Genomic DNA, 27297 nt, shown 5'->3' on the forward strand with positions numbered 1-27297 from the left:
TTTTTCTTTTCTGTAAAAAGTAACTTTAATCGTTAATCAACACTACAGAGAGACGATACACACACATGTATGAATGAAATTAATTTTGCTCACGCTCAACCCGACCAGTGAACACACAGACTGGTAAATGCGTCGGCGCTACCAGGAGCTGAAGTCCCCGAAGCTGCTCTTGGCTTTGGACTTCTTGGCTCCGCTGGTGGACGGCGCCGCTCCGCTGGTGGACGGCCCGCTTTCGTCTTCAACGGCCGAACGTTTTCTATAAAAGGTAGAGGAACAGAACGTCACAATGAGCAGCTGTTCTCCCACAGACGTGTTCTTCTTGTAGATTACGGGTTTCTCTGATCTGAGATTTACCGGTTACCTCACATGAATCTCTTCTCTCTCTGTAAATGATGTTGTTTATGCCTTTTGTAAAACACAGACTACGGGCCTTTCTGAGTTATTCTTCAGAGACGGACACTATTTGAAAACAGGCTGCACCTTCAGATACAAACGCATGAATCATTATTGATTACCCTGCTGTTATGTTATGTTTGTCATTCCCTCCAGTATGTCTCTATTGATCAGAACCATCCTGCAAATACAAACAAGCTAAATGACACTTCTCATCCCCGTCTACGGTCCTTACCGCTAACCCGTTTATATTGCTGCTACTGTGTACGTTTGGTTTGTCACCTTATTGATCCTCTCTTATTGAATGTTTGCACTCTGCCTACTTCGTGCTGCGACGAGTTGGGATAAATACGGACCATCTTATATTGAAGATTTTCATTTAAATGAATTACTGTTGAGGCACTGTCTGTTGCTGGAGGAGGCAACACAATGGAGATTGAATTACCTGATAAAAGTATTGCAATATTTATATATTTGCAGTATTACAAACTGGGTGTCTGTGGCGACATTACCGGGAGTTTTACTTAATTGTAAACACACAAACAAATGTAATTATGCACAATTCTGAAAAGCTGAAGCTCATGTATCAACAAAAAGCCTCCAGACTGCTAAACTCTTGTTTTCAATTCTAAATCAACGGGACTGAACTCTGAAAGATTTGCCACATTAAACGCTCAGATGAACAGAGTATTTTCACACAGACAAAAGCCAAAAAAAAAGACCATTGACGACTGCTGAAACACCCTACATGCCACTTTTACATTCAGTCAGATGGACTGTGTTTTGGGAGCATTGATACCGACGTGCTGCGCATGAACCTAAATATGTGAACATGATGACAGGAGGAGGAGAAGATGAAAATCAAGAGCATAATTACCTCTTCAAGCACACTTCAGCCAAAGTAAAACAGTTTTAGTTCAGCTAATGCACCTTCATTTCACATAATGAGTCATTTCAACATTCACACACACGCTACAAGGTTTGTGCAAAGCGCCTTCGATGTACCGTCTTTATTTATCTTCTCTGAAGCGACTCTACATATAAATAAGTTAATGAATCCCTTTGAGGGATTTAATGGGGCAAAGAGAAGGTTTTAATGTTTCATTCTCTTTATCATATTTCACTGAGATAACAGCAAACTTGAATATTATGCCAACAATGCCCAAAACAATAGTTGCAAAACTTAAAAAAACGAAACAAAAATGAAATGTGTTGTAATAACACGTAAAAACAACACAATATACCTGAACTCAGTGGAACCGGTGGAGATAATAAAGCTGAATTATCCCTCTGGGGGAGATGGGTAATCTCCTACATAATTGGAAACGTTGCACATTATGTTTCTGCTCGTTCTGTGTCGCCATATAATCATGTTTTATCGTCCATTCATTACGATCCTGTTCCTCAAGACGCTTACGTGGAGGCCAGGTTACCCGTTTCATCCAAACTCTGCCTGGAAAGTGGAATAAATGTTCTTCTGTTTTGTGCTTTTGCATTTAACACACGCCACAGCGTGACCACTACAGCAGAAGCAGAGTGTAGTCTGGTAAATCAGTATGCATGCACATGTATGCATGTATATGTGTCCTTACTTCGTGGCAGGGTTGATGTATTTCCCCACACCGGCTTTGAAGGTCTTTGGCGCCTGCTTCTCCTTAGCTTTCTGCTGGGCGATGCTGGTCTGCTGCTTCTCCTCCTCCTGCTTCTGCAGCTCCGTTTCTCGCTCCGCTGCAATCTGAAAAACACAAATCAAATAAATCAAATCAAATCCCCAAAATAAACTACCGGCCAGATCAGAGGGCCACTGACACTCTGCAATGACCGAGTGGATCAAAATGCAGGTGGGACAACAAGCTCCAGGTGATTGAAAATCAATAAGTCTAGAAGGATATATTTCCTTATAGTGGAGGATATTTATCCATTTGTATTATTACTGTACTTGGATGTTTGGCCTTCACTGTGCAGAAGGATGCATGTACACACAGTCATATGTAAATAATAATCACGAAGCTTTTCTGTGTGGAAGAAATGCTTATGTCTTAAAGTCATGTATTGTACATGTACGCAAACACACAGAGCGATACTAACCTGAGCGTCAGCTTCTTCGTACGGGTCCACGAACACAGTCGCAGTTATGATCTTGATCTCCGACTGAAAAACAGACAAACCACTCAAATTAAATCCATCATTTCCCCTCATGCTGGTTACCATTAAATGATCTGTAATAAAGATACGAGTCTCTGAAACATCTACCACATAAAACAACAAAATAAATCGAGCTTACAGGTTGAATAGTCATTTTTGTGATAAAACTCAGCGTTAAAGGCTTTACAAACTGTTTTTGTCTCAAGTACTTTACCATAGTATGTGAATATTACACAATGAAAATGCAACTTTTTTTCAAGGACAAGTGGATTTTTCTGACTGAATAAAGGTGTCAACCAATCACGTAGTCAGGAACGGTGTGATTCAAAATGTACACTATAGAGTACAACAACACCGAGGCTCCAGAGTCCGAGCCAAGACGGCAAACTTTATTTCTCCCAAAGAAATAAAAATAGAAATACTGCTTTCAACCTTGACAAAGGCAGCGCAGACCACAGACACTCCTTCTGCTCTTACCTTTCACAATAAAAGCCCAACACATATACACGGTGTAACTGTTAACCAGAGGGAACACAAAGTCTCTCAGAGCATTTCGCTAAAAGGAAGCTCAATAGAATATCTTACAGTATCTTATAGGCTAAACAACAGCTAACCTCAGACTGACTGACAGCCGCCGTCAATAGGATCCTGTTGGTCCTCTGCCTGTGCAAATCTATTCTAACTGTCCCAGGTCTTTTGGTTCAAACCTTTATAAACTCCCAACAGAGAAAGGAGGTGCGGCTCTACCACATTTGAAAGATTACTTTTACGCCGCTCAAATTAGGTGCATCTGTTCAACCAAGACTACTGTGTCGGGTTAAAAGAGCCTCTGATTCAGGCAGCGTTGGGCATTAACGATTTGGGAGAATTTATAAACAGCGTGCAAAACTCTGTTAGCAAGGATCGACCAGATAACATAAAAATAGTTAGATGGTGTGCCTACGACGGAGAGTTTAAGCCTAACCAACTGGACACTAGATTTAAAAACTGGATATCCAAAGAAATAACATTTTACTCAATAACAGATTAAGGACAATTAAGAGACATTCCAAACTCTGAAAGACATTTATAAATATCTACAATGGCGTCACTATTTTGAGCAAGTTGTTTAAAAAAATGACCCGTCCGATGGGGACGAACCAGTGCTGAGAGAATCTGGATGGAAGTGTCTAATTGCTTTTTCTTTATTTTATTACCCAAAAGCAGAAAGCACACTTTATAAAAGGAGACGATTCAAAGTGCTGAGACTGTGTGGGAGCAAAGATGCCAATCACTGGCAGATACTTTAGGAAATGTCCATTAATAAGACGTCTCTGGTCAGAGACGCACAAAGCTTTGGAAGACATAATTAATACGAAAACACAATTAGGGAAAGTGGACTTTCATTAAGGGCACTTTGACAAATATTTACTTGGAGTTCTTCGAGAAAAATACTTTAATTGCATTTTATACATCTTTTAAGAGCTTATTTGAAATTTAGAATAATGACACAACACTAGACGGGATGACGCATGTAAAAGTCAGAATGGCTGCTTCTGCTTTTAACGAGTGAGTTTGGAGATCTCTCGTGAACTTAAACTGGACCTACAGTCTGTAATCTACTCTGAACACGGGTTAAACGCTACATTTCAAGATAGTAAAGTGAGATCATTTGACCCATTAAAAAAAAAAACCTGTGAAGAGATATTTCTACACTCAAACATTTGTGAGTAACATCTGGACCTTAAACATGACTACTTCCTACCTTTGGTTTGTCTGATTTGGGATCACTCTCCACGTTCTCCATGGCGGTGAGGGCCTCAAATCCACCAACAATCCTGCAAAAAAAAAAAAAAAGAGATGTATGAAGGACTAGTCATGGAGTAGGTTTTGTGTTCTTATATGTAAGAGCAAGAGAGACCACACACACACACACACACACACACACACAATTTCCTACAAGAAATACTCACTAGAGCACCGCCGCTGAAAATCGTCCAGAAACGCACCATTTCCTCCTGTTTGAGTAACATTTTATAAAAGATCCAAGTACTACACAAGTCTATGTACTACCATCTCAACCTGCAACGTTCATATAATAAGCACATCCTTCAGCGGGCTAGGGGGGGGGCTTTGTGCAGACCTCATTGTATTCCTCAGACAACAGTGCACGTGAGTTGCTGCAAAAAGCAAATGTTTACAGTCTTTGTTATCGGCACACTGGCCTCATGGTGAAAACACAGCAGAGGGAACAACCGCTGAAGATCTCGAGGCTGTGAAACGGCGAGGGCCAAGAGGCCAGATCTGTTAGCGACTCCCCTGCTGAGGAGCACTTTAGAGAAGTTGCTCTTTTAACTGCCGGCTCTTTATACAGCTGCTCCTGGGGGGCTGTTACAGCTCGTGTCTCTTCTCACTCTACACATGGTAACACCCAAAAGCTAGCAGGGGGTTCCTCTCCGGGCCACATGGGCTCTGCTTCCACATGTTCAGTTGAACCGAGGAGCTCCCACGCCCCACGAGTCACTGACTTTGCAATATCGGACAAAACCACGAGGGTCAGGGTTGTGCACCGCGCAACGGTATCAAATGTGTCCACCGGTAGAGATTTGGGAACACCGTTTCAACTGACAGTACGATTGTCGAGGTGTTTCTTGAATCCAGGTTGAAAATACAGAGCAGGAGGAGGAGGAGGCCTCCCAACCAACCCAAGATGAGGAGGAACTCAATCGTTACATGATTATCAGGCACACTGCAGTGTATTTTGACAGTCAGTGTACAGTGTATTTTGTGTTTACTTAAAGTTTCCAAAATGGTTTTCCTGCTGACGAACACGTGATAAATTTGCTTCAAACAACACGTTTTGTCTCAAGAACTCGTACCTCCTTCTCACAATCACTTTAACACTTAAAGTGATTTGGCAATTTAAGACGTTTAAGCAGTTTTCAGATCAGTCAGAACCAAAACATCAATGTTTCCACACAAAGGAAGCAACATATAACAACACTGTGATCTCAGTTATTTCACTTTTAACTTATTACCACGAACAGCTTGTGTTAAACTGGACAATAGGAGTCTGCAACACGGATTAAAGTCACTTTATAGACATCCACTTAGAGAGAGTCAAACAGTCACACTGAACATTTGGAGGGAAATAATCATTTGAAGTAATTTCGGCACTAACCACTATTGGATTTTGTACAGTTACATATAGCTGCAGGTTTTAAATGATCACAACATGGACTCACTCATCAGGAGGGCAGCCTGACATTTATTTAACACTTCACACAAAGCATTACATTGCAGCCCATTTGTTTTCGTCCCCATGAGCCACTTAGACAGAAAGAAATGGCAAAACTTTGCATTTCAGAAAAACCTTTCCTCTGCAAAAGAGTCCACAACCGTTCTGAATAGATCAGGTTAAGTGGACGGACACGACGGTGTCATTAAATGTGCAAAGACTACCGTCTGCAAAGAATAAAAAGCTGGACGAGGAGGTTAAAGCTGGAGCTCTTTAAGTGCGGTGACCATGTGAAGAGTCAATCAGTGGAAAGACGGCTGAACATTTTTAGACAACAGCAGAAAAGACAACCATTAAAGATCATGCTCAGCTAAGAGAGAGACAGAGACAGAGAGAGAGACAGACAGAGACAGAGAAAGACAAAAAAAGAGAGAAAGACAGAGCGAGAGAGAAACAGACAGACCGAGAGAGAGAGTGAGAGAGAGAGAGACAGATGGACAGAGAGACAGACAGAGACAGAGAGAAACAGACAGAGAGATAGACAGACAGACAGACAGAGAGAGAGACAGACAGGGTCTTCAGTTGAGATCCAGCGTCCACTAAATGTTTCACAGCTCTCGTCCTGGAGGCCAACTGGAAGTCACAAAACTGTTTACTCTGTCTGGAGCTCCAACAGAACCAAATGTGTATTAAAGAACAATATGAGAGAGAGAGAGACAGAGAGAGAGAGAGACAGAGAGAGAGAGAGAGAGACAGACAGAGTGAGGAGAAGACTAAGAAGAGGAAACGACGACTACAAAAGAGCACGTGGCGGTGACCCAACGGTTTGTGTAAATGGCGCTGAGCATGAGGAAAGTGTCTGTCAAGATCGTCACCTTTCCAAACCATCTGCCTCAACCACTAAATTGCACAGAACACTGTCGCTATGCCACAGTGGAGTGGAAAGAGATTAACATACTTAAAAAGAAAGTTTACCTTCCGAATACTGTGTGCTTCCTGTCGAGGTAGATGCACGACCGGAACGTGATGAAGCTGAGAGAAAACGGAAACAGAGACATTACATTCGTATAAAACAGTTAAAAAAACAACTTACGGTTCAATTAATGAATATGTAAAAAGTATTGTGAAGAAACAAGATCTCTAAAAGGGAGCTTTGCCTTCACAGTACACTTTATACAAACACTTTAGTTTGACTAAATACACAGAATAACCGTCAAAAACAAGACATTTACAGGTTCTTCTAACACAAGGTCCTTTAGTAAACATTTATAGGAAGCTGTTTTGTTGACAACCACGTCAATAATTAAACTGTTTCACATAAATGCTGAAGCTACGAGGAACTTTCATTTTGCGTTAGTTTTGGCGGCCCCTGTGGACAAAAGCGGTAGTGTTTCCGAGCACCAGAGTCCCTTTAAAAAAAAACTTTAATTTTACTGCACCATGGTTTGACCGTCTGGTTCTCCTGGTGCCACCAAGGACGAGTACTTAGAATAGCTCTATAGAAATAGACAATCATCTCGCTAAAGGTCTTGTTTACTCATGTAGCTCATATAGAGGCATCAGTATAAAACTGAGACCGTTTCAGAACCAGTTAAGAGTTCCTCACAGTAACTTTAAACTAAAGTGTATAAAAAGGACAAAATTAGCTTTAAAAGCGAATTAAAAAAATGTCAGTTTCAGTTTTATCGCATACATACTTTCAAGGAAACAGTAAAAAAAAAAAAAAAAAAAAAAAGACTAATTTGATTTGCAACACTTTCCTCATGAAATGTGTAGGAATGACTATGTTGACTACTGAATAAGTAAATGCAACATACATAAAAATGTTTTTGCATCCAGTATATTACATTTCATACAGACAAGTGTTGCATTTGTTCTTGTCTTATTCGCCTGTGGGGCCTCAGCAAAGAAATCAAAAGGAAGAAACAGAGTAAAAAAAACTAGATATAATTCTCTGCTGACTGACTGTCTAGAACAGAACGATAGTTCAAAGTTTAGGCTTTTTTTAACAGAAAACATTTCTTACAACTGGGACTTGTTGGTGTTTGGACCGGAGTTTGCCATGCTGAGAACCCCGCGGCCGGTGTGAGACAGGTTGGGCTTAAACTCATCCTTGAAAGGCTTTCCCCAGAAGGACTCCCCTCCTGGGAAGAGAGGAAGTGGGTGAGGGAGGAAGGAAAGAAAGACACAAAAGGAGAGACAGAGACACAACAAACCGTTTTAAAATATGAGAAACATCTTTGCTGGAAAGCACTCGACTTCCCTCCAATCAGACGCGCAAAAAAACCCCGACCGTGGTGTAATTTTCGCAGTTGAGGACGAGATGAGTTTCTATAAGCGACGCGCAAATATAAAATACACGTTCCTGTTGACTGCAGGGAGGCAGTGAAGCAAACACGGAAGTGCGTGCAAGTCGTACATCGTGAAGAAAAATGGCAACTAACTTCAGACAAGGTGCCAAAGAAGGCTCAGCAGAGGATGTACTTCCTGAGGCAGCTGGAGAAGTTCCACCTGCCAAAGATAATGATGGTGCACTTCTACGCCGCCATCGTTGAGTCCATCCTCTGCTCCGGTCTGGTACGCTGCAGTCTGCCCTTGTCCTTGGCAGCGCATCATTCGCTCTGCTGAGAGGGTGATTGGCTGCAATCTGCATTCCCTCCATGACTTGTTTCGCTTCAAGGACCCTGAAGCGAGCGAGAAAGATTGTAGCCGACCCCTCTCGCCTGGACATAAACTGTTCGAGTCCCTTCCATCTGGCAGGAGGCTGCGGCCCATCAGGACCAAGACCTCAAGAACAGTTTATTCCCGTCTTCAGCTGGACTCATTAACAAAGCCCGGGACCCCCACTGGCTCCGACATATACTCGTTTTAAAGTACTGTCATCCGTTTGTTTGTGTACCATATTTTATTGTAAATTTCAATACGTTTCTATTTTTAAATGATGTCTTTATTATTGCACTGTGTTCATTGTTTGTTATGCACCAAGTCAGATTGCTTGTATGTGCAACGTACTCGGCAATAAACGGTTCTGATTCAAAGACTATATATCGACTGTAACGATAAATAAAATCAGACATTTTAAATAAAGATCGTCCACATCTATCAAATGAAGGGAGGGTTTCTCGTTATTCCACTGATCAACGATTAAGAACTTGTGTCCACATGGCGTCTTTATTCAATCGTCAAGCGCAAGACGCTGCAGCCAACGCTTCAAGACGAAAATCTATGAACTTCTTAAGAAAAGCACCGGTGATGTCACTGTAGAAAATGGAGGAGGAGCTTGTTTTTACAGCTGGGTGGATACTGCTGGTGAGTATTGTGCTTTTTTAATCGGCGTACGCCTCGTCTCCGACGGATCGTCCTCCTTGCTGTAACGTTACAGTCAGGTATCCTCTGTTTGGTGACAAAACAATGTCAAACAAATAGATAGTAGCCCATAGAGATAATAAAGAGCAAAAGGGGCAAATGCGATGCTAGTCTATCGTACAACGGTGTGGTGATGTCAAGATATTTACAAAAAGCACTCGGAGCTTTTTAGATGAAAACATTTCCCCTTTTCTGGCAGAGAAAGCTGCCGTGTGGACTCGGGCCCCAACACGCCGATAAGACGAAGCAAAACACGGGACAGAACATGCTAGCCGATGTAAACAAATGCATTCAAAAAAACGCAGCTTTGCAAATGTTTAGCAAGGAACGCAACGTGTTTAACGTGGCCTCAAGGGTGCGTTTTGGTGGGAAACACCGAGTTTGTTTAAATGAAAGTCCACATGGCACCTTTAAGGCACGAACAAAAACATCCTCGTTAAGGAGAAGGAAAACTTTACCCTTCGGTTGGGCAAACACTTCTCACTTGTTGTCCATGAAAATCAATTCAAACACCTTTGGAGGAAGTGATTTTAGGTAACGGGCACTTTTCCTTTAAAAGGAAAATCATTGTGTCAGCACCTCGGAGCAGAAGTTGGCCGACAGTTCACAGTGTTAATCCGTCATTTAAAATGCTCCTTCTGGGATTGAATGCATGTACAAAAATAAATAAATAAAAGTACACTTTGGGGAGTAAAACCGATAAGATTGAGTTCATGTAGCTTTTCATTTTCTGCTCCAATGCCTGTCATTACATTTTTATACTGTAACATACGATTAAACCCATTAAAACACATTAAGTTTGTCTAAAAACTACACATTTCTGGATCCACCGGCACTACTAAATCAAAATAGAGAAACAGAACTAAGACTCTTTTCTCAAGACCTGTTTGTCCTTGAACACAGAGCCGTGCAGAGAGCCCTCAGCTGTGAATCATTAATTCAGAGCGACTCCATCATTAAGAATCACCATGATGAGCGGACAGGAATACGCACTGCAGGAGCTTATTGGCTCCCAACAGGAGGAGAGAGGATTTGTCGCCCCGAGGTGTGGTTCACCGTCCTGCCAGCTGGTGTACGCTGTGTGTGTGTGTGTGTGTGTGTGTGTGTGTGTGTGTGTGCGCACACGCATATAAAAGTACAGTATGTGCTGTGTGTTTACGAACGCATACTAGCAACCAATCAACCCTTCAGAGGCTTTGTGCAGCCGTCAACGTTCCCGTGGTGACATTTCTGCATAATTTATCAACTCGCTGACATTTTTAGAGACCGGCCGGATCATAAATGAAGGCATAGCGAGAGAGGAGGATGACGAAGGGAAATTAATTCCCACCAAAGAGTTGACCAATAAATCAAGATGCATTCACTCCGATAAATTTAACAGTAAAACCTCAAACTTGGGACAGGAAAGAATATTAAAATATCCTCCACTGACCGACGTCTGCAAAGCATCCCCGCTAATCAACGCACTCTTTGTGCATTTCACGTGAGCTTCTCGTTTCATATTTTGAACGAGTCTCTGGGATTTCGTTTACAAGTCGATGTTTAAAACATGTCTCTTCTCTCCGAAGCGTTTTGGATTAAATGAGGCTCCGCTGAACTTAGAGGGAAGAGTCAACGCTACAGTGAGCAGTCTGCCGGATGTGTGAGCGGGATTCACTCAACTCTGTGCGGGCGATTTTCTTGACACATAAATCTCAGAAATTCAAGCATCAAGTGGGCATCACATCATGATTCAATGTCTTATTTTGCCATCTCTTATTCATCGCTAAAAAACTCGAATCATTGATTGCCTGCGAATAAAATGCTCTTTTGTTTTCTTCTCCAGTGTTCCTGCATCTTGTATTCATCACCATAAGTGAGCAGACAAATTACCTCTTCAAAGAGCAGAATATCAAAGAAAAGATGATATTTGTCACCCCTGCTTTGGTCTGCTCAAGTGAAGAAAATGATATTTCAAACACACAGAATGAAAACAACAAAATGAGTCCAAAGCTTCACAGCAGCTGCTATAATTCACAAATATCATTTTCTTGAATTTGTTCCTGAGAAAAGTCTTCGTCAGACTCACGACGTGTGCTTGAACCGCCGACTCGTTCGTATCCGTGTTTTGATAACGATGAATCCCATCGTCCTACTAAAGTGAAAGCGCGCGTCAGTTGATCCTATTAGCAGATAATCGCTCCGCCGATCCCCATAAAAGGGCATCCGACTGCAGGGCTGTGTGCACACACACATACATTAAAAAGAAAAGTAGTATATAGTGGAGATAATGAAGTCAAGAATGCCCAAATGAAAGTGTAAAGGAGGTGGAGCACCAGACTACAAACGTAAAGAAACGTCAATAGTTCTGAAGTGGAGGTATTTCTACAAGAAAACCTCCACATGGCACCTTTAATGCGTTTAAACACTTCTCACTTTTTGTCTGTGAAAATCAATTCAAACCTCTTTGGAGGAACTGATTTTACGCTGCTTAATAGTAAAATAACACAAAAAAGATATGTAAAATTTAATTTTAGAAGACCATAATGCTTTGTAAAATAATCAAAATTACTAATAAATATTATAAATGATATGTTGTTGATGTTACGTATATGTCCAGGGCTTTTATTGTGAAAGGTAAGAACGGAAGAAGTGGATCTGGTCTGCGCTGCCTTTGTCAAGGTTGAAAGCAGTAATAAAGTTTGTCGCGTAAAGACGTTAAATGTGCTCTGGAGTGTTTATGGTTCTGTTTTTACCCAAAAAACAATTCCCAAATAGGAAAACATTGGTGAGCCCCATTGTTCTTATTAATACACAAACTAACATGTGAGTAACTACACGACTACAGCATGTTACAGGACTCTTTAAAAGCCAGTTAAAGGCCTGTTCATGAGTTGTGTCCACGTGTTGTTCAGTCCAGGTGAGGAGGAGAATTTTTGCCCACAGGCTTGAAATTCTGCACCTTCATAAATCCGTCACGGTGGACGCATTTTCTTGCGCAGCGTTCAGAGACGCCCACAGAACACAAGGCTCGCTCTGTGCTGCGAACTCTCAGAGCAGCTCGGACGACACGGAGGCAGGAAATCAACCGCATGAGGCCCTCGCTGTCAATTCCAGTGAGCTGCCTCTCAAAAACAGGAAAACTACACCGAATGCTGGTCGATTGGTCGTTCACCACACCCTTATTCGGTACCACACACTCAGCCTTCTTCCATCGACATCATCTATGTGTGTGTGTGTGTGTGTGTGTGTGTGTCGTCTGTGCTCCCATGTGCCTTCACAGACTATATTTAGCAACACTCTCTGACTTGCATCTTGGGTTGCAAGCGGCATTTACGCAAAGCTTCCAAAAAGGAACTATTAATAATTCAACAGAGACAGTGTTATGCAATTCAAAAGGTGCTTTAAGTGCAGTGTTAGTTTTACCTGTGCCGGTGCCAGTGGGGTCCCCTCCTTGAATCTGGAAACAAAAAGACTCTGTTAGGTTTGGTTGACTTATTGGTTGACTTATTGCTGCACATAAAAAAAGAAAAGAAGAGTTGCTCCCATTACTTATAATAGGAAAATGCTTCAAGTCCGCACGTGAGACTCTTATAAACCGTACAGTATTCCCTGACGTCACGCATCCAACTTGGAAGCATAGTCCTGGGAAGCACTGGTAACAGTGAACAATAGAGGCCTGTTGTCAGTGACTAAGGCTCAACTTTTCCTATTACTGTTTATATGGTGGAGTGCTGCTCTCTGGACTTCTTGTTTAAAAAGGGGGTTTTGACCACCGCAGCTGCTGCTGCGGAGCAGAGGTTTAACGACACAAAGAACAGAAAAAGAAAAATGCATTTCGTTTTCTTTCACTTTATGGTTTGAAATCGTTTGGCCGACGACATGCTGCAACACGGCTGCAGACGGCAGAGTGACAGAGCAGCGGCAACAACAACAAATGGATGAAACAAAAAGAAGAATAACTAAAAAATACATTTATATAATAAACTCTTTGTTTCACCATGGAATTACTAATCTTATAGCCACAATTAGATACAGCTTTGTTTAAAAAATGAAAATAGTATTCAAAATGTTTGAGACTTTCTTTCACTCGCTTCCCAAACAAACGCCAGATAAAGGTCTTTACGACACTGAAACTGGCTCTGAAACACCACAGCTTTTGTCCAAAGGGGGCGCCAAAATCAACACTAAATGAAAGTTCCTTGTGGTTGCTTTAAGTCTTAATTTCCATCCCCGAAGCACAAACAGCCACAACAGCTAGTCTGAATTATTCGTTGAAGTCTAGTGTAGTTTGTTACATTATATTTAAGTAAACCTGAGTCTGTAATAAGGCCTCAATCACAGAGAAGAATGCAAAATCAATGTAAACATGGAACGTAACCAACGTCTCAAAAACATCTATAAAAAGGGTTTTGTAAAGAAATTAATTCAAAATGTTTATCACACCTGAAGGTCACATGCACATAAACGTGTTTTGATGAGAAACTTTGAATGTAAACTAACCGATCATTACAAAACTCTCCAAATCGTAAGGTCTCAGCACTTCTTCGTCTGTGTATACAGGTTTAGCTTCACATACTTTGAATGGCGGTCTAGTTCTTTCACTTCCATGTCAAACTACATCAACGGCAAAAATGTGCTTTCGCTGATTATGTTTTTGTTTTTGTTTGTTTCAGCAAACACGAATCAAAGCTGATGAATGCCTTCATGTTCCCCGGCTGAATGGAGACAGCAAGTTTAAAAGAAAAACTGCAAGATTGCACAATCATGTGGTACCTAGGCAGCCGTGTGAAACGGTTGCATCATGTCGGTGTTGAACAATTCTTCTCCGTGTTTGAGCCCGAGGCAGAGGAACTTTGATGAGCCTCTCTCTCTTTTTGTCAAACCGCGATAAAAAGTGTTTTTGTTGTGAAATGATCCTCTCCAAGGCCACCCTCCTCCTGTCCTCAGCTTTGGAAGAGAAGTCGAAGGCGCAAGTGGCAGAGTAATTATGGATAAACAATTCACAGCTTGCCACTGTGCGTCTGAAAACCACGGGACAGAATATTAAAAAAGAAAAGGAAGGTAAGGGTCCCCTTGAGACCAGATGTCCACTCAGAGCCACTTTAATTATAGAAGAGGCTGCTCTGGAAAAACAGAGACTCGTATTTCAAATTCTCAGTCTGGGTTAATAAGATTCAGTCTGAAGAAAAACATGCATTTGTCTCCATCTCTGAAGCAGCAAACACTAAAATATATTATTATTTTGTGAAGCAGTGAGCGCCCACCTTGTTGTCTAACCAATTATTAATATTAAATCTTATCTATCTGCAGAGGACCGGTTATAACATCTAAATTAGAGGTTAAAACGTATCATTCTAATCCGTCCAAACCAACAATCAAAGCCAAAGACTGCACTTTGTTTTTTGGTCATTAAACTGGTGGCTTTAGTCGGGATAAGAGCTTTTTATTTATCGTATTTTATTTATCTGGTCAAAATCCTTACCATGAAATTCCTGATGGACCTGTGGAAGACTGTCCCGTCGTAGTAGCCTTTCTTACACAGACGGGTGAAGTTCTCTCCAGCTTTGGGAACCTGGAGGAAAAGAACATGCAGAGATTGTTCAGGAAAAAGCACCAACAATGAAATAAAACAATGAAATAATATCTGCTGCTCTATACGCTCACTGAAATCAGTGCTGAGGTATGAAGTAGCATAGAGAACACAGTCTTTGATAAAAACCCAGCAACACACTCAACCGTGTAACATTTAGATAAACTGGATGCTGAATGTCAAACACTTCACTTTTAAAAACAGCCTGATGTCATCTAGTAGTCTCCATACATATCGGATATGATCCTAATCACAACAAACGGGTGGTTTCATGTTCGTGACATGTCAAAAACCCAAACAACTCTTTGTTCAGTGCTTATTCAACGAAGGAAATACATTTCTACCGCAGTTTTAACACATTTTATCTCGAGTGATGCATAAAATAAGGTCATAACAAGCCAACAGGATGCAGAGAAGTTGAGGTGTATTTCTATATTTAACGTGGTTGGTTTATCCGACTGCTTTAAAGGGGACACATCGTGCTCACTCATGGTTCATACTTATATTGTGAGTTTCTACTAGGACAGGTTTACAGGGTTTAATGTTCAAAAAACACATTATTTTCGTCACACCGTCTGTCTGAATATAGTTGTATTAAACCTCCGTCTGAAACGCTCCGTTTTAGCGCCTGTCTCTTTAAGACCTCTTCCCCAAAAAGCTAGAAGCCAGGCTTAGCAGGCTGTTTAGTTGGTGTAATAAAAAAAAAACAGACTTCTAGGTGAAGGTACATCCTGGGTCATAAAAAAAGAAATACAACTTTTAGGTTTATGTTGTAAATCATTACAGAAACACACACTGACAGAAGCTCATTTTGACCGGCTGGCACCGTGTGAAACCAGCCGGTATTTGTCCCCAAAGCGGGAGGCGGGGCTTCTCCATTGACGCCAGCCAGCGTCAATAACCACGAGGAACACTTCTGTGTGTGATTGCGTGAGAAACGTGAGAAACTACCTTTTTCCCCCGTCGGCAACAATGGCTGATGGTTTCCTAGAATCACCAGCTGCCCTCGTAAAAAGCCTATTTTTAGTCTCGGGCCTTTCGCTGCCGTGTGACGGCTTCCTTCGAGCTCTACTGGTCTTAATTCGTGCCACGTCTCAATTTTGCTGTTGGGGTTCAACGCTCTGCCTCTTTTTTTCTGTTATAAATCCCAGATCTTCAAAGCACTCTGGTACAAAGAGGCTTATTGTTTTAAACCACTAGACGGAAGAAATGGATCGACTTTAACAGTTTGAGACGTTGAAATAGATTTTTGTAAAAACAGTTATCCAACGGCACGTCACATTACGTGTACATGTGTGAATGAAATGCATGCATGTCAAAATATACAAGCTTCGTGTGCTACTTTCCTCTGAATCCTTTTAGACTTTTGAGCAGAACCTTTCCCGTCAGAGATCTCTATCTGCTGCAGCCCTGTAGTGGTGGTTAATGTAGCGCGTCTGCATGCTTTTTCTGTTTCTGTGTGTGTGAGTGAGAATGTTTAAAATGCAATCGTATTCAGAAAACATGCCCAGGTGCCTAAAATTGTCAGCAATCGGGGATGTTTGCTGGTGCAAAACTTGCCTCCTGTATTTCCCAGGCAATCAACTCAAAAACGATATTCTAAATGTACGTTTCTGGCAGGATTGAGTGCATTTAACGAACGTCCTAACAGACTGTGTAGTTCCTTTTCACCCAAATTTAACATGAGACCATCTAAAGAATACTGTGCAAGGGAATACCTATCCTGTGTTATAACATATATATTTTTTAACAGTGTGAATTTGTTTTCATATTATTTAGGTAGCTCTTTCGGTCTTTCTCCCCTCTCCCTGCAGGTCAATTTAAATTTTTAATCGTATGTAAAAACAGACAAATTTTAACCTCACACTCAAAGAAAATAATTGGAATATCTTTGGTTAGATTTAGAATTGACTAAAGATGTAAATTTAGACACAGTCATCGTATTCTAGCCCACTCAGGTGAAGCCTATGTACCGTGAGTAAGGTACACAGGTACCCGCCGCGTCATCCGATCTCCAACATCTCACACGCCGACCGAAAAAAAACCCAAAACTGGACGAGCAAACGGGCACTCTACGGGACGGTGGGCTCTGGATGTGTGTGACTGAGAGTGTATGTGACAGTGAAGCGGCACTCATTAATTCATAAACAGCAGGCCACGAATAGAGCTGCAATCTTGTGAGGAAACTACTGGGGAAGAGGAGGAGGAGGAGGAGGAGGGGGGGCACAGAGGGCAGGTTGTCTAACTGCTGCAACTTTCCCCCTCATTATCCTGATTCGACAATGCAGAAGCCAATGAAAACCCAAGTTGCATGAAGAAGCGCCGGGTTACCGGGGCAGAAAAGCATTCCTGGAACTCACACCTGGACTTTTAAAAAAAAAAAAAAAAAAAAAAAAAGGAGGCACACATTTTTGCCAAGAAGTAAACTTTGCAACCTGAGGGGAGAGACTCTGCAAGAGGCTGATTTCACTGTTTTGAGTGTGTCGCCCTAAACACGATTTAACCGCCTGCTCGGGCCAAAACAACATTATTTTAGAAACTCGCACCTTTAAATTAAATCAGCATTAAGTCTGAATCAGAGCCGCAGTGTCAAAAACACCAGGCGTCATTTATAAAACTGTATATTTTAGTGGCCAGCTTTGCTAAACTCAAACATCTACTTACATATGTGTCAGTAAATGATATCAGCTTCTAACGGCTTGAAGAAATACTACTTCTTTATATGACTTCTTTTCAACATCCTTCCAACACTATAAATAGACCCGACGTATGATTTTAAATGAACTGCAGGGTCCCTTTTTACTTGTTTATCTTTGAATCATGTGAACATTTGAAAAAACAAACGAACCCGAGGGCTCGGTCAGCGCCGTGGAAGGTTTGTGATTCATTTTTCTCTATTTTCTCGAGTTGGGGTGACGCATGGACAGAACATCATGACCACGGACCCCTACCTGCATAGCTAACAGTGTCCCCAAAGCAGCAAGAGTTTGGTCGCTCAACAGCACAAGACAACCCACAACCACACAGCAGCAGTGATTTAACTATGATTTAAATATGATTTGCTATTTTGACATGTTAAAGCCCTGCCGTTCACAGCCTATTGTTCCATCTTCAGGTCGTGAAAACACACCTTCATTTGAAGAAAACCAACAGTTTCTAGACTGCAGACCACTCAGAGCCCTTTAACACTACATGTCATCATTCACCCATTCACACACTGATGACAGGAGCTACCATGCAAGGTGCCACCTGTCCATCAGGCATACATGCAGGAACAGCCTGTCGGGGCAATTTGGGAATAAGTGTCTACTTTGTAATCTATCTTTGGGGAGATGCAGAAAATAAGGCTCTGGAGGCATTTCCCCCCCCCGATACTACAAAACACATTATTTCTTCCAATTGTCTGGTCTGTGATTTTATGTGTGTGTGTGATTATGCGTGTTATTACCTTATCACAGTGCAGCTCCAGGTTCAGGTCTCCCTTGTTTGTGTGCAGACGGACGTAGCCCTTCTTCTTCACATAGCGGTAACGCACCGTGTCGTCTGCGATGGCATCTATGACACAAAAAAACAAAACAAATTCAGCCTTTTAAATTCATCTTTAGAGATGAAAACATTAGGGATTATATGAGAGAGAGAGAGAGAGAGAGAGAGAGAGAGAGAGAGAGAGAGAGAGAGAGAGAGAGGGGGGGGGGGGGGGGGGGGGGGTGTTATCTTGAAGAACAACCGTAAGACTTTATTGATTGTTTACGAGTCTCAGCTGGAAGATCTCTGACCTTTAAAATCCTCCACAGAGCTGGTTGTTACTTAGATTTATGCACGTTTTATTCTCCATTATGCATTTTAGCTTTGTTTTTATTTACTGTTCAGCCTTCATACAAGACTCAAGCTGACAAAACATGAACTCACGTTAGAGAAAGAAACTACAAAATCTGACAATTAAAATAATATAAATCCTTTCCTGCATCCAACAACAACAACAACCCCCAATACATACATACTGCTATGTGTGTGTATATATATATATATATATATATATATATATATATATATATATATATATATATATATATATATATATATATATATATATATATATATATATATATATATATATATATATATATATATATATATATATATATATATATATAAAAAAAACACAGTATAAAGACAACACGGCTCTGGATTCTTAGACTAGGCACACGTCCATAGAAATACAAGGCATGTCGCCCTGTTTCTGGAACCTGAACTGGGTCACTAAATCCAAACATGGCCCTCCTCTTGTGAACTTTACTGAACCTACCACACAGTTGCATAAGAGCAGATCTCATAAGAGCAGATCTCAGAGGCTGACAGGAGAAGACAAACCAGTCGAACTGAGCAGCTCCCAGTTTGAGGCTACATTCGGCTGCGTGTGTGATCACGAAGCTGCACTTTGCTGCTACAGAGCAGGCGTGACTGTAGCCGGTCTATTCCCCCCCGACCGATAACGATTAAAGCAGCTAAAGAAAGAAGCGTTGAATGTTTCCGTCTGCTGGGAATGTGGATGTTTTTATTTTGAAGGAGGGCGAGATGTTCACTTGCCTGCTTCTTGTGTTGTTGCAGGAGTCATGGCCGTCGATGTGAAGGAGGCAGAAACTCTGCCCGTAGAGTAGTGGGCCTGAGGAAAAAGAGACCGAAAAATAACAGCTTTTATGTCACATTTACTACTTTTAAAACACTTCTCCTCCTGTTATACTTTCATGATGTCAGATCGATTGTGTAGAGATTAGTTTTTTTTCTCAAATGTAATCCGTTCTGAACGGCAGACATCTTATCGTCAGTAGAAGTCAGATTAGAGCCGTCACGATATCAGATCTTAAATACACGATTATAGCGGCCAACAGAATTCAAGATGACGATATCAAATAACTTCAGCATTGACTTTGATCAATGTGCGTTTTGTCTCTTTTTCGGCAAATGAATCACACTCAAAACACGAGTGTAGGGAGGCGGAGCGAGTCTGTAACCGTACAAAAGAACAATCTGCATTTCCACAAAACTGGCGAGCTCATTTTTGTCAGATGCAGGTAGAGAGAGAGTTGTATTTAATGTTGCTTGACCAAAAAAGAAAAACCCAACTCAAGGTCCACTTATTTTTTGAAGCCCCTTTCAGGAGCTTTCAAAAGCATCTCATGGTCTTCTTCAGTGGGAGGAGTTTGATCAGTTCCCATCATGTGACCAACGTATCTATACTGTGAGAATAAGCTTTCACGCTGGATTATTTAATGCTCTTTTAAGCGTAATAATGTGTCTGCATAGGGGCGAGCTGAGTTTAGTAGATTAGTTAAAGAATAGTCATTTAATAGTTTAAGTCGAACAAAAAAAGCCCAAAACTGACTGATTCCAACTTCTCATGAGTGAGAATTTGCTGCTTTTCTTCGTGTTTTATCACAAACTGATTATCTTTGGGTTTCTCTGGGAAAATGTGATCGTTACGATTCGCTATTTCATGAAATTTTACGGATTAATAGACACATGAATAGATGAATGAATTCTGAAAATGAACACGGCTTGCAGCCCTTATTTGTACATTTATCCCTGGAGATCAGGTCCTCTGCTCAAAGGCACTTCAACAGGGCAGAAACATCCCTGGCCGGTCCCCACATTTACTCTAAGGGTGCAGCAATCGCTCGTTTTTTAACCATTGTTTTCAGTGGTGGCTTATTTGGACGGAAAACTCCAGAGTGCCACACTGGTTGTTATTTTTCTGGCGGTTCCCATCTCATATTTAGATGCTTTAAAAGGTTCTTTGGGTTTAAATCTATAGTAGAATAGCTGAACAGTAATATAAAGCAAACCAAAAATACCAGAAAACAATGCGGTGAGATTGGAGGAGTTACTGGAGGGAAATGAAAGCGGAGACGTGAAAATGGATTTTAAGAGCTCGTGCGTCTACTCTACGGTCCTGGTTTAGCATTCTTCTGCTCTAGTTCTTGTGAAGGTGCATGAAAGCCCAGACGGTTACCTTGTGTGCGCCGTCTGACCTATATTCCCCGTTCCCTCGGATGCTCGGAGCGACCGAGGAAAAGCTCTGCCGTTTAAAAAAAAAAAAAAACGCAAAGAAAGAAAACCCCAGACGGGGCGCAGCACCAAAGGACAGCCGATAAGAGTCGCTGATGCCGTTTAATAGGAGTCACACTTCATCCTCTCTGGTTTTAAGGTCACGGTGGTCGCATGACCACGGATGACCCTTTTTATTGTTGCACATCTGTTTGTTTCCCTGCAGTTAAACCTGATTAATAACCACGGAGAGCAGACATGTAAGAATATTACAGTTCCTATCCAGAAGGTATTTTAAAAATAAAGAATATAAACCTGCTACATGCTCAAAAGAGGCCTTTGTTTTCATCTGTGCATCTAATGCTTCAGACCTCGACATGCTCTTCCTGCCCGAGTCTTTAACTTAAAGTGTTCACTTCAGCTCCTGTAGAGTGAGATGTGGATCGTTCTTCATCTCCCTCTGAACACAGTGAGGCTTCTTTGTTCTGTTTCTGGATGCAGTCGTTTGTCAGACTGTCGATGTTTTACCGTGTATTACTGTGTGTTTGGCTCCCTCCTGTGGACAAAGTGAAGATGACACGTCTTCACCAAATTAACGCCCTCTTGAAATGCTGCAGCAGCACAACTAAAGAATTGAATCATTCCTTTAAAAAATAAAAAAGGTCAAAAGGATTAAGAGTCAATTTAGCATAAAAAGCACACTGCAAGATGTAGTACAACATCCTGGTATTTATGTCATACTGCATTTCAAATACTATGTATTGAACCATACTAAATATTATGGTAGTATGGATATTGTAACGCACAGCACAAGTGCTTTTAAGCTCGCCTGGACTTTGTAGAACTTTGAGTCCGTTTCCAGCTAAGAAGAAGAAGCCCGGACACCGTGTGGTACGACTGAAAGCTCCGGGAAGAAGTCGGTAAGTGGACCATTTATGTCAAATGACTGTTTCTGAGCCGGTCAGGAGTGATCTTTGGCATTCAATGCTCCCAGAACTAATACCTGAGCTTTGGGTACCAGTGAATAATAAACTGTACGTCTCAGTGAGTGGAAGTGATTCTTTTATGTGTAAGGCAACATCAGGCTCGACACAAACAAGCTTTCCTACCTTTGCAAAACAAAATATAATAAATAAATACATAATTAACTGATACGTAATCCAGCTGTTTGAGTCATTATCGGTGCATCTCTAGTTCATAAAGCACTGATTGTTGTTGTTTTTCTGATCGTCTGCTATGAGCTTATGCTTATGAGCATCCAGATCTCTCAGGGGGTCCGGTTCAGGTCTGCTTTCTGCCCCCAGAGTCCAAACTAAACCAGTTTCTATGCTCCATATATCGGCAACTCAAACCTCAGATCAAAGCTGACTTCTCGGTTTGCTGCTGCCTTATTTTAATCAAATAATTATTCATTTCTTGTAACTTGTATTCTTGCATTTTAGCTTGTTTGTGTTTCTTTTGCACTTTGTCTTTTAATGTAAAACACTTTGAAATCACCGTGTTGCTGAAATGCGCTATAGAAATAAACTTGCCTCGTCTTCCATGTATATATTTTCCTTATTAAAGACGAAGCTTTTCATCAATAATATGTTAATATCACTATTTTACTTGTATGTATATTTAAGTCGGTGTATTATTATGAAGTTTTTACCTGTTTTCTACAAGTACATTTTCTTGTATCAATCCACTTTTGTGTACTTCTCTTCTTTGAATCTATTTTTTCATGCACAGATGGAAATGTTTATGCGTCCCACACATTGTAATCAGACTGTAAATTGAGCATCTTTCAATTAAACTAATCTAAACTCTTAAACGGAGAAGAAGTCCCTAAAAAAAAAGCAAAGGTTTAAATCACAACTGCTGCTGAAATAGCACTTGAACATCTCCATGAGGAACGAAGCACTGAACGCTCCGGGGAAATCCATCTCATTTTATTATTTGCTTAAACAACTTTCATTACCAGGAGGGATGTTTAGATGTGAAAGACTAGTTTCTAATGTGAGGGAATAAAACATGAGCTGGGATTAATAAGACATTTCACATTCTTCTCTCCTTCTCTTGCAGGACTTGATGCAGCTTTACATAACTTCAGCATCGTGGTGTTTTTACTCACAGCGTTCAGTTTGTCCGTCTTCTTGGCGACCTTCTCCTTCATAGTGGAAGCCAGGAGCTGGTCCCCCTTGTAGTCCTTGTACAGCTCAGCTAAGGTCTCCCTGGTCTCCATGTTGGTGGTCTTCAGGTGGTACGCCGGGTGCAGCTTGGCCTTTTCCTCATCTGAACCGCGCCGTGGGAAACCAGAGCAAGAGGAAGGAAAACGGTTTAATCAAGAAACTTTCATATTCCATGAAGATGTTTAACAGAAATGCAGAATTCCTTCATTACAAATAGTTCATAACACATAACCCACCTGGGTCCAACACCTTCAGGTTGTTTATCACGTGGAAGAAGTTGGCAACATTGAATTTATCCAGGTTTGTGGGGTCCTGTAAAGACAAAACAACCCCCCAAAAAACAATTAAAAAGTTAATTTTTCCTTAAATAATGTGCTTTCAACTTTTGCAAAGCAAAGCAACAACCCACCTGAAGCACGATGATGTCCTTCCTGGTGAAGGGTTCGTCGGTCAGCAGGTCTTTAAAACTTTTGGTCTTGATGTTGAGTTGCTCAACAGCCTGAGTGGAAACGGAAACATTTAAGAATTGTGTATCGTGTGATTGAATGAATACTACCACCACTTTGCTGACTCCCCGTCTAGACACTTCCGGGGTTCACAGCATCGCAAAACACACTTCATGAATCCCGGCAATCAGCTTGAAGTCATCGAGAGGACACTTCATACAATCTTGCTAAAGAATAAAATAAAAATCAGAAAGCTGTCTTGTGTGTGTACTGTAGTTCTATTAGCCGTTAGCCAAACACACGTCCAAAACAACAAAGGTGAGCAAACGCCCCCCCCCCCCCACACACTGTGTCTCTGGGTGCTGAGTAGCAGCTGCGGGTTGAAGATGCACTCAGCTGTGTTATCTCCTGGGCCCCAGGAGATAACACAGCTGGGGGGCCGATTAACAGTAGTGAGCGAGAAGTCGGCAGCCAATGAAAAGGTGTTTTTGATAAAGTGTGAACCGCTGCAACCACGAGAGGTTCTTGAGCACGAAGCCATAACTGGACACACAAAATAATATGCAGTTTGCTGCAACAGAATGCGAGATTAGCCGAGGACAGAAATAAGGGTGCACACTCGCTCACGCACAGACACACGATCGCATGATTGTCGTCCTCAGTTTGTTTGGAGAAACACTGTTTTGCACTAAACTAATTCGGTGTGATTTAAGGCAGCATCTTGTGAGACTACGTGGGCTGAGCATCTGCACGGTATCACACTGAAATCAAATCAATAACATCTGTGTTTGTGTGTGTGTGTGTGTGTGTGTGTGTGTGGGAGAGTGTGCGAGCTCACCAACCTCATTAGAGAACACGTTGCCGGTGACCTTGATGGCCACGAAGTGAGAGTTATTTGTGAAGATGTTGTACAGGACGGGGCAGTGATACTTTCCTGGAAGAAAATGAAAAGGGAGTGAGGAGCGAGCGGAGCGGCCGACAAACTGCCTGAAAACTTCTCATGCCGAAGTCAAGAAACACTTCCTGTTAAGTTATATCACCTCTCCCGCATCATCCTCCTCCACTCGCTTTCATTTACTCTTATCCCCCCAAAACATGACCCTTTAACACTCTTTAAGTCTCACACACAGCAGGGCAGTAAGAAAAAAGCAGCTTTGATCTTTTTATTTTAAACTACTTCCAGTCTGATTCTGATGATTAGAATCAGGGAACTGAAGCCGTAATGACTCACTAGTTCCTACGCGAGTCCTTTAAGGTTAAGCGTGAATTGAACACTTGCATCTGTATTTACCATCGCTGTTCTTGGCGAAGTTAAGTTTGATGAGGGACTTTGCTTCCAGTTTCTGTGAGAAAGAAGAAAAGTTTAGTGTCCAATCATAAAAATAATGTCATCAAAAAATAATTCACAGAAACAGAATGGAAAAAAAACAACAATATTTTATATTCAGCTATTCAATAATGGATACATAACAACTCACACTTGTGGTAAATAGTAAAGTGTGTGGCCTCTAAAGTAAACAATTAAAGGGAACCACCCTTTATGTGGATGTTCAATCAGTGTCGATAGTGAACGTAGTCGACGGAAGCAATAAATTCCTCCGTGCGTCCTATATTGAGCCAGAAAGCGGAGTCAGCAGCTGCAAAATCTGTTGGATGCAGGAAGAACTACAGGCTGTTTCAGCTTAGATTTCTAGTCAGGGGTATGTGCGTCGCTCAAAAAACAGACCTTTCTAAACCAGTTATAAATTCAATTTTTTTTAACAGCACTTCCTTGTTCTGCTACGTTTTCAAAAGCAAAAATGCCGTCTCAAAATATGATTACAGGACGTATTTTATAGTGTTTTAACCGACTCAGATATTCAGCCTTCTTTAATAGAGTACACGGCCGAAGAAACGCAGCTGAAAGAAGCTGCGGCTGCATTAGCCGTTCAAGACGATATGACCAGTGGTGACCATCCGGGCAACAGAAGCTTGCGTGCAATGCATCCTGGTACATGTAGGCACTTCTGGCGCGGCTCCACAAGCAGATCTCTGGGTCAATACAGCATGCACTGAGAAGCTTGTTGCTTCTGTCGACTACATTTATCGTCAACACTGTTTGGACATTAATATTTAAACCAGTAAGATGCGGCCTCGTTTGGCCTCATGGCGCGTGTTGTTTGCTCACCTCTCCAGAGATGGGGTTAGTGCCATACCTCTTGATCCACGGCATGATGCTCCTGAAACACACGGTACAAATCTTTATTTAACGGTCGAAATAGAAGCAATCACAACACATTTCAGCTTCGATGTGTTCTCAACAACAAACATCCTTCATCCTCATCTCATTGGCCTTTAACAATTCACTTTCATATTGCCCTCAGTGTGACACCAACAATGAAAGACACATAGCGTAAAGAGGGATTACCAAGAGCTCCATGTATCAACAGTTACTGACGGACATATCAAGCAACAAACATAACAACCCTGTAGAACCAGCACACAGTTGGACATGCCTATTATCATTTATATTATTTGAATCATCTACTTACAGCAGGTCAAAGACGACTCCCTCATCAGTACAGACAGGATACTCAAACGGCTGCAGGGACAAGCTGAAATGTTTCAGAGAAAACACTGAAGTCAAACAACTGCTCAGCAAAACGACACATCCAGACAGGTTTTCATAGATTGTATTGCATACATTTCCCCATCTATTCAATATATTGCTGTAAAGTCTCCTCCACTACTGGTGGAACAGCATGGCCAGATTTTAGTTATTGGTGTAATAGCAGACTTGTATCCCTGCTGATGGTTAACAAGACTCTTCTTACCTGCAGTGGTCAAACGGAAGCCGTCTGAAGTCTGCCTGTGGGATTTCTGAAAAGCAAAACATAAATCAAAACAAAAAAACAAAGCATTCAATTCCATACATTCCAGACATGGTGGGTATTAAAATAGTTTTACTAGCTTCTATTAAACTCAGTGTAGTAGTATAGAGCGTAGTAGTATAGAGCGTAGTAGCTACAGTGGTTCCCAACATGGAGTTTGGGACCCCACAAGTGGTCGCACAGTCTCACATTAAATCTTTGCTTCTTTTTTTTCTTGAGAAGCTCTGGATATTTTTAAATACAAGATGATTTCCTGCTTTTCTCCGTCACATATCTTTGTAAACTAAATATTGTTTTACGTTTGGCTCTGTGAAGTTGTGATGGTCATTTTTAAACATTTCATACTCACCAATTATTAATCAATAGAGGAAAATACCGGCAGATTAACCGATATTGAAAATAATCTTTAGCTGCAGCCCCACAGCATCCAAATAAACCAGTAAGTTATGCTTTATTATTATAGTTTAATCTATGAATAACAAAAAAATGGCCCCAGGTTTACCAGCTGCAACATTAAAGTGATGAACACATGAATGCATCAATAATTATAATCGAGTGATATACTTAATTCTGAAAAGAACCATTCTGGATAATAACTGAAACTAAATTGAAATTAGAGATATTTAAAATACAACTCACCTGATCGCTTCCCTCCATAATAGTTTGTGTACTCTGAACATGTGATGTACCTGTTAGGCGGAAAAAAAACACACATAAATAAGAGGAAAGACAAAAGAGTGACCTTAAATAAAGTTAAACCTAAACTAATGCCAGAAATAAGCTACTGTAAATTAGCTAGCTAGCTAGCTCGTTAGCAAACACTGTTAGCTCGCTAAGCTAACAACAACACGTACGTGGTGCGCTGTATCGTCCATGATAACGTTGATACTTACATTTTATCTTTCTGGTGCTGTCGTTTCCCCATTTTGAGTGTTTTGTGTAGATCTGAGAGATTACTAAGGTTAAAACCGACGGACTTTCACGTCAACAACACACAGCCTGCTCGCCTTGCTGTAACTTCCTGTTTACGTTCTTTTACGTCACCGTCATTGACGGCATACCACTTATAGCC

At 41.3% G+C, this 27297-nt stretch overlaps 1 protein-coding gene across 1 annotated transcript; it reads right to left on the reverse strand.

Annotated features, from left to right (window-relative positions):
* ppil2 (peptidylprolyl isomerase (cyclophilin)-like 2) lies at window positions 1-27256 on the reverse strand. Its single transcript, XM_076104370.1, has 20 exons — window positions 27119-27256; window positions 26865-26914; window positions 26169-26214; window positions 25887-25949; window positions 25523-25574; window positions 24647-24698; window positions 24198-24289; window positions 23319-23408; window positions 23146-23221; window positions 22852-23012; window positions 19281-19356; window positions 18142-18248; window positions 14586-14675; window positions 12527-12560; window positions 7782-7899; window positions 6731-6787; window positions 4283-4355; window positions 2482-2544; window positions 1986-2128; window positions 1-256 (listed from the first exon to the last, which is right to left on the reverse strand). The coding sequence occupies exons 1-20, from the start codon at window positions 27148-27150 to the stop codon at window positions 139-141; spliced, it is 1593 nt and encodes a 530-aa protein (XP_075960485.1). The 5' UTR covers window positions 27151-27256; the 3' UTR covers window positions 1-138.
* Window positions 27257-27297: the final 41 nt, after the last annotated feature.

The sequence above is a fragment of the Anarhichas minor genome, unplaced genomic scaffold, assembly GCF_050575085.1.
Source record: "Anarhichas minor isolate MPS153535 unplaced genomic scaffold, ASM5057508v1 ptg000030l, whole genome shotgun sequence".
NCBI classification, from domain to species: Eukaryota; Metazoa; Chordata; class Actinopteri; order Perciformes; family Anarhichadidae; genus Anarhichas; species Anarhichas minor.

Coding starts and splice junctions, on each gene's coding strand:
- ppil2 (XM_076104370.1), bottom strand. CDS start 27,150: ATGGGGAAACGACAGCACCAGAAAGATAAAAT. Junction 23,409..24,197: donor GCAACGTGTTCTCTAATGAG/GTTGGTGAGCTC, acceptor GTTTCCACTCAG/GCTGTTGAGCAACTCAACAT. Junction 18,249..19,280: donor TGCAACAACACAAGAAGCAG/GCAAGTGAACAT, acceptor TTTGTGTCATAG/ATGCCATCGCAGACGACACG.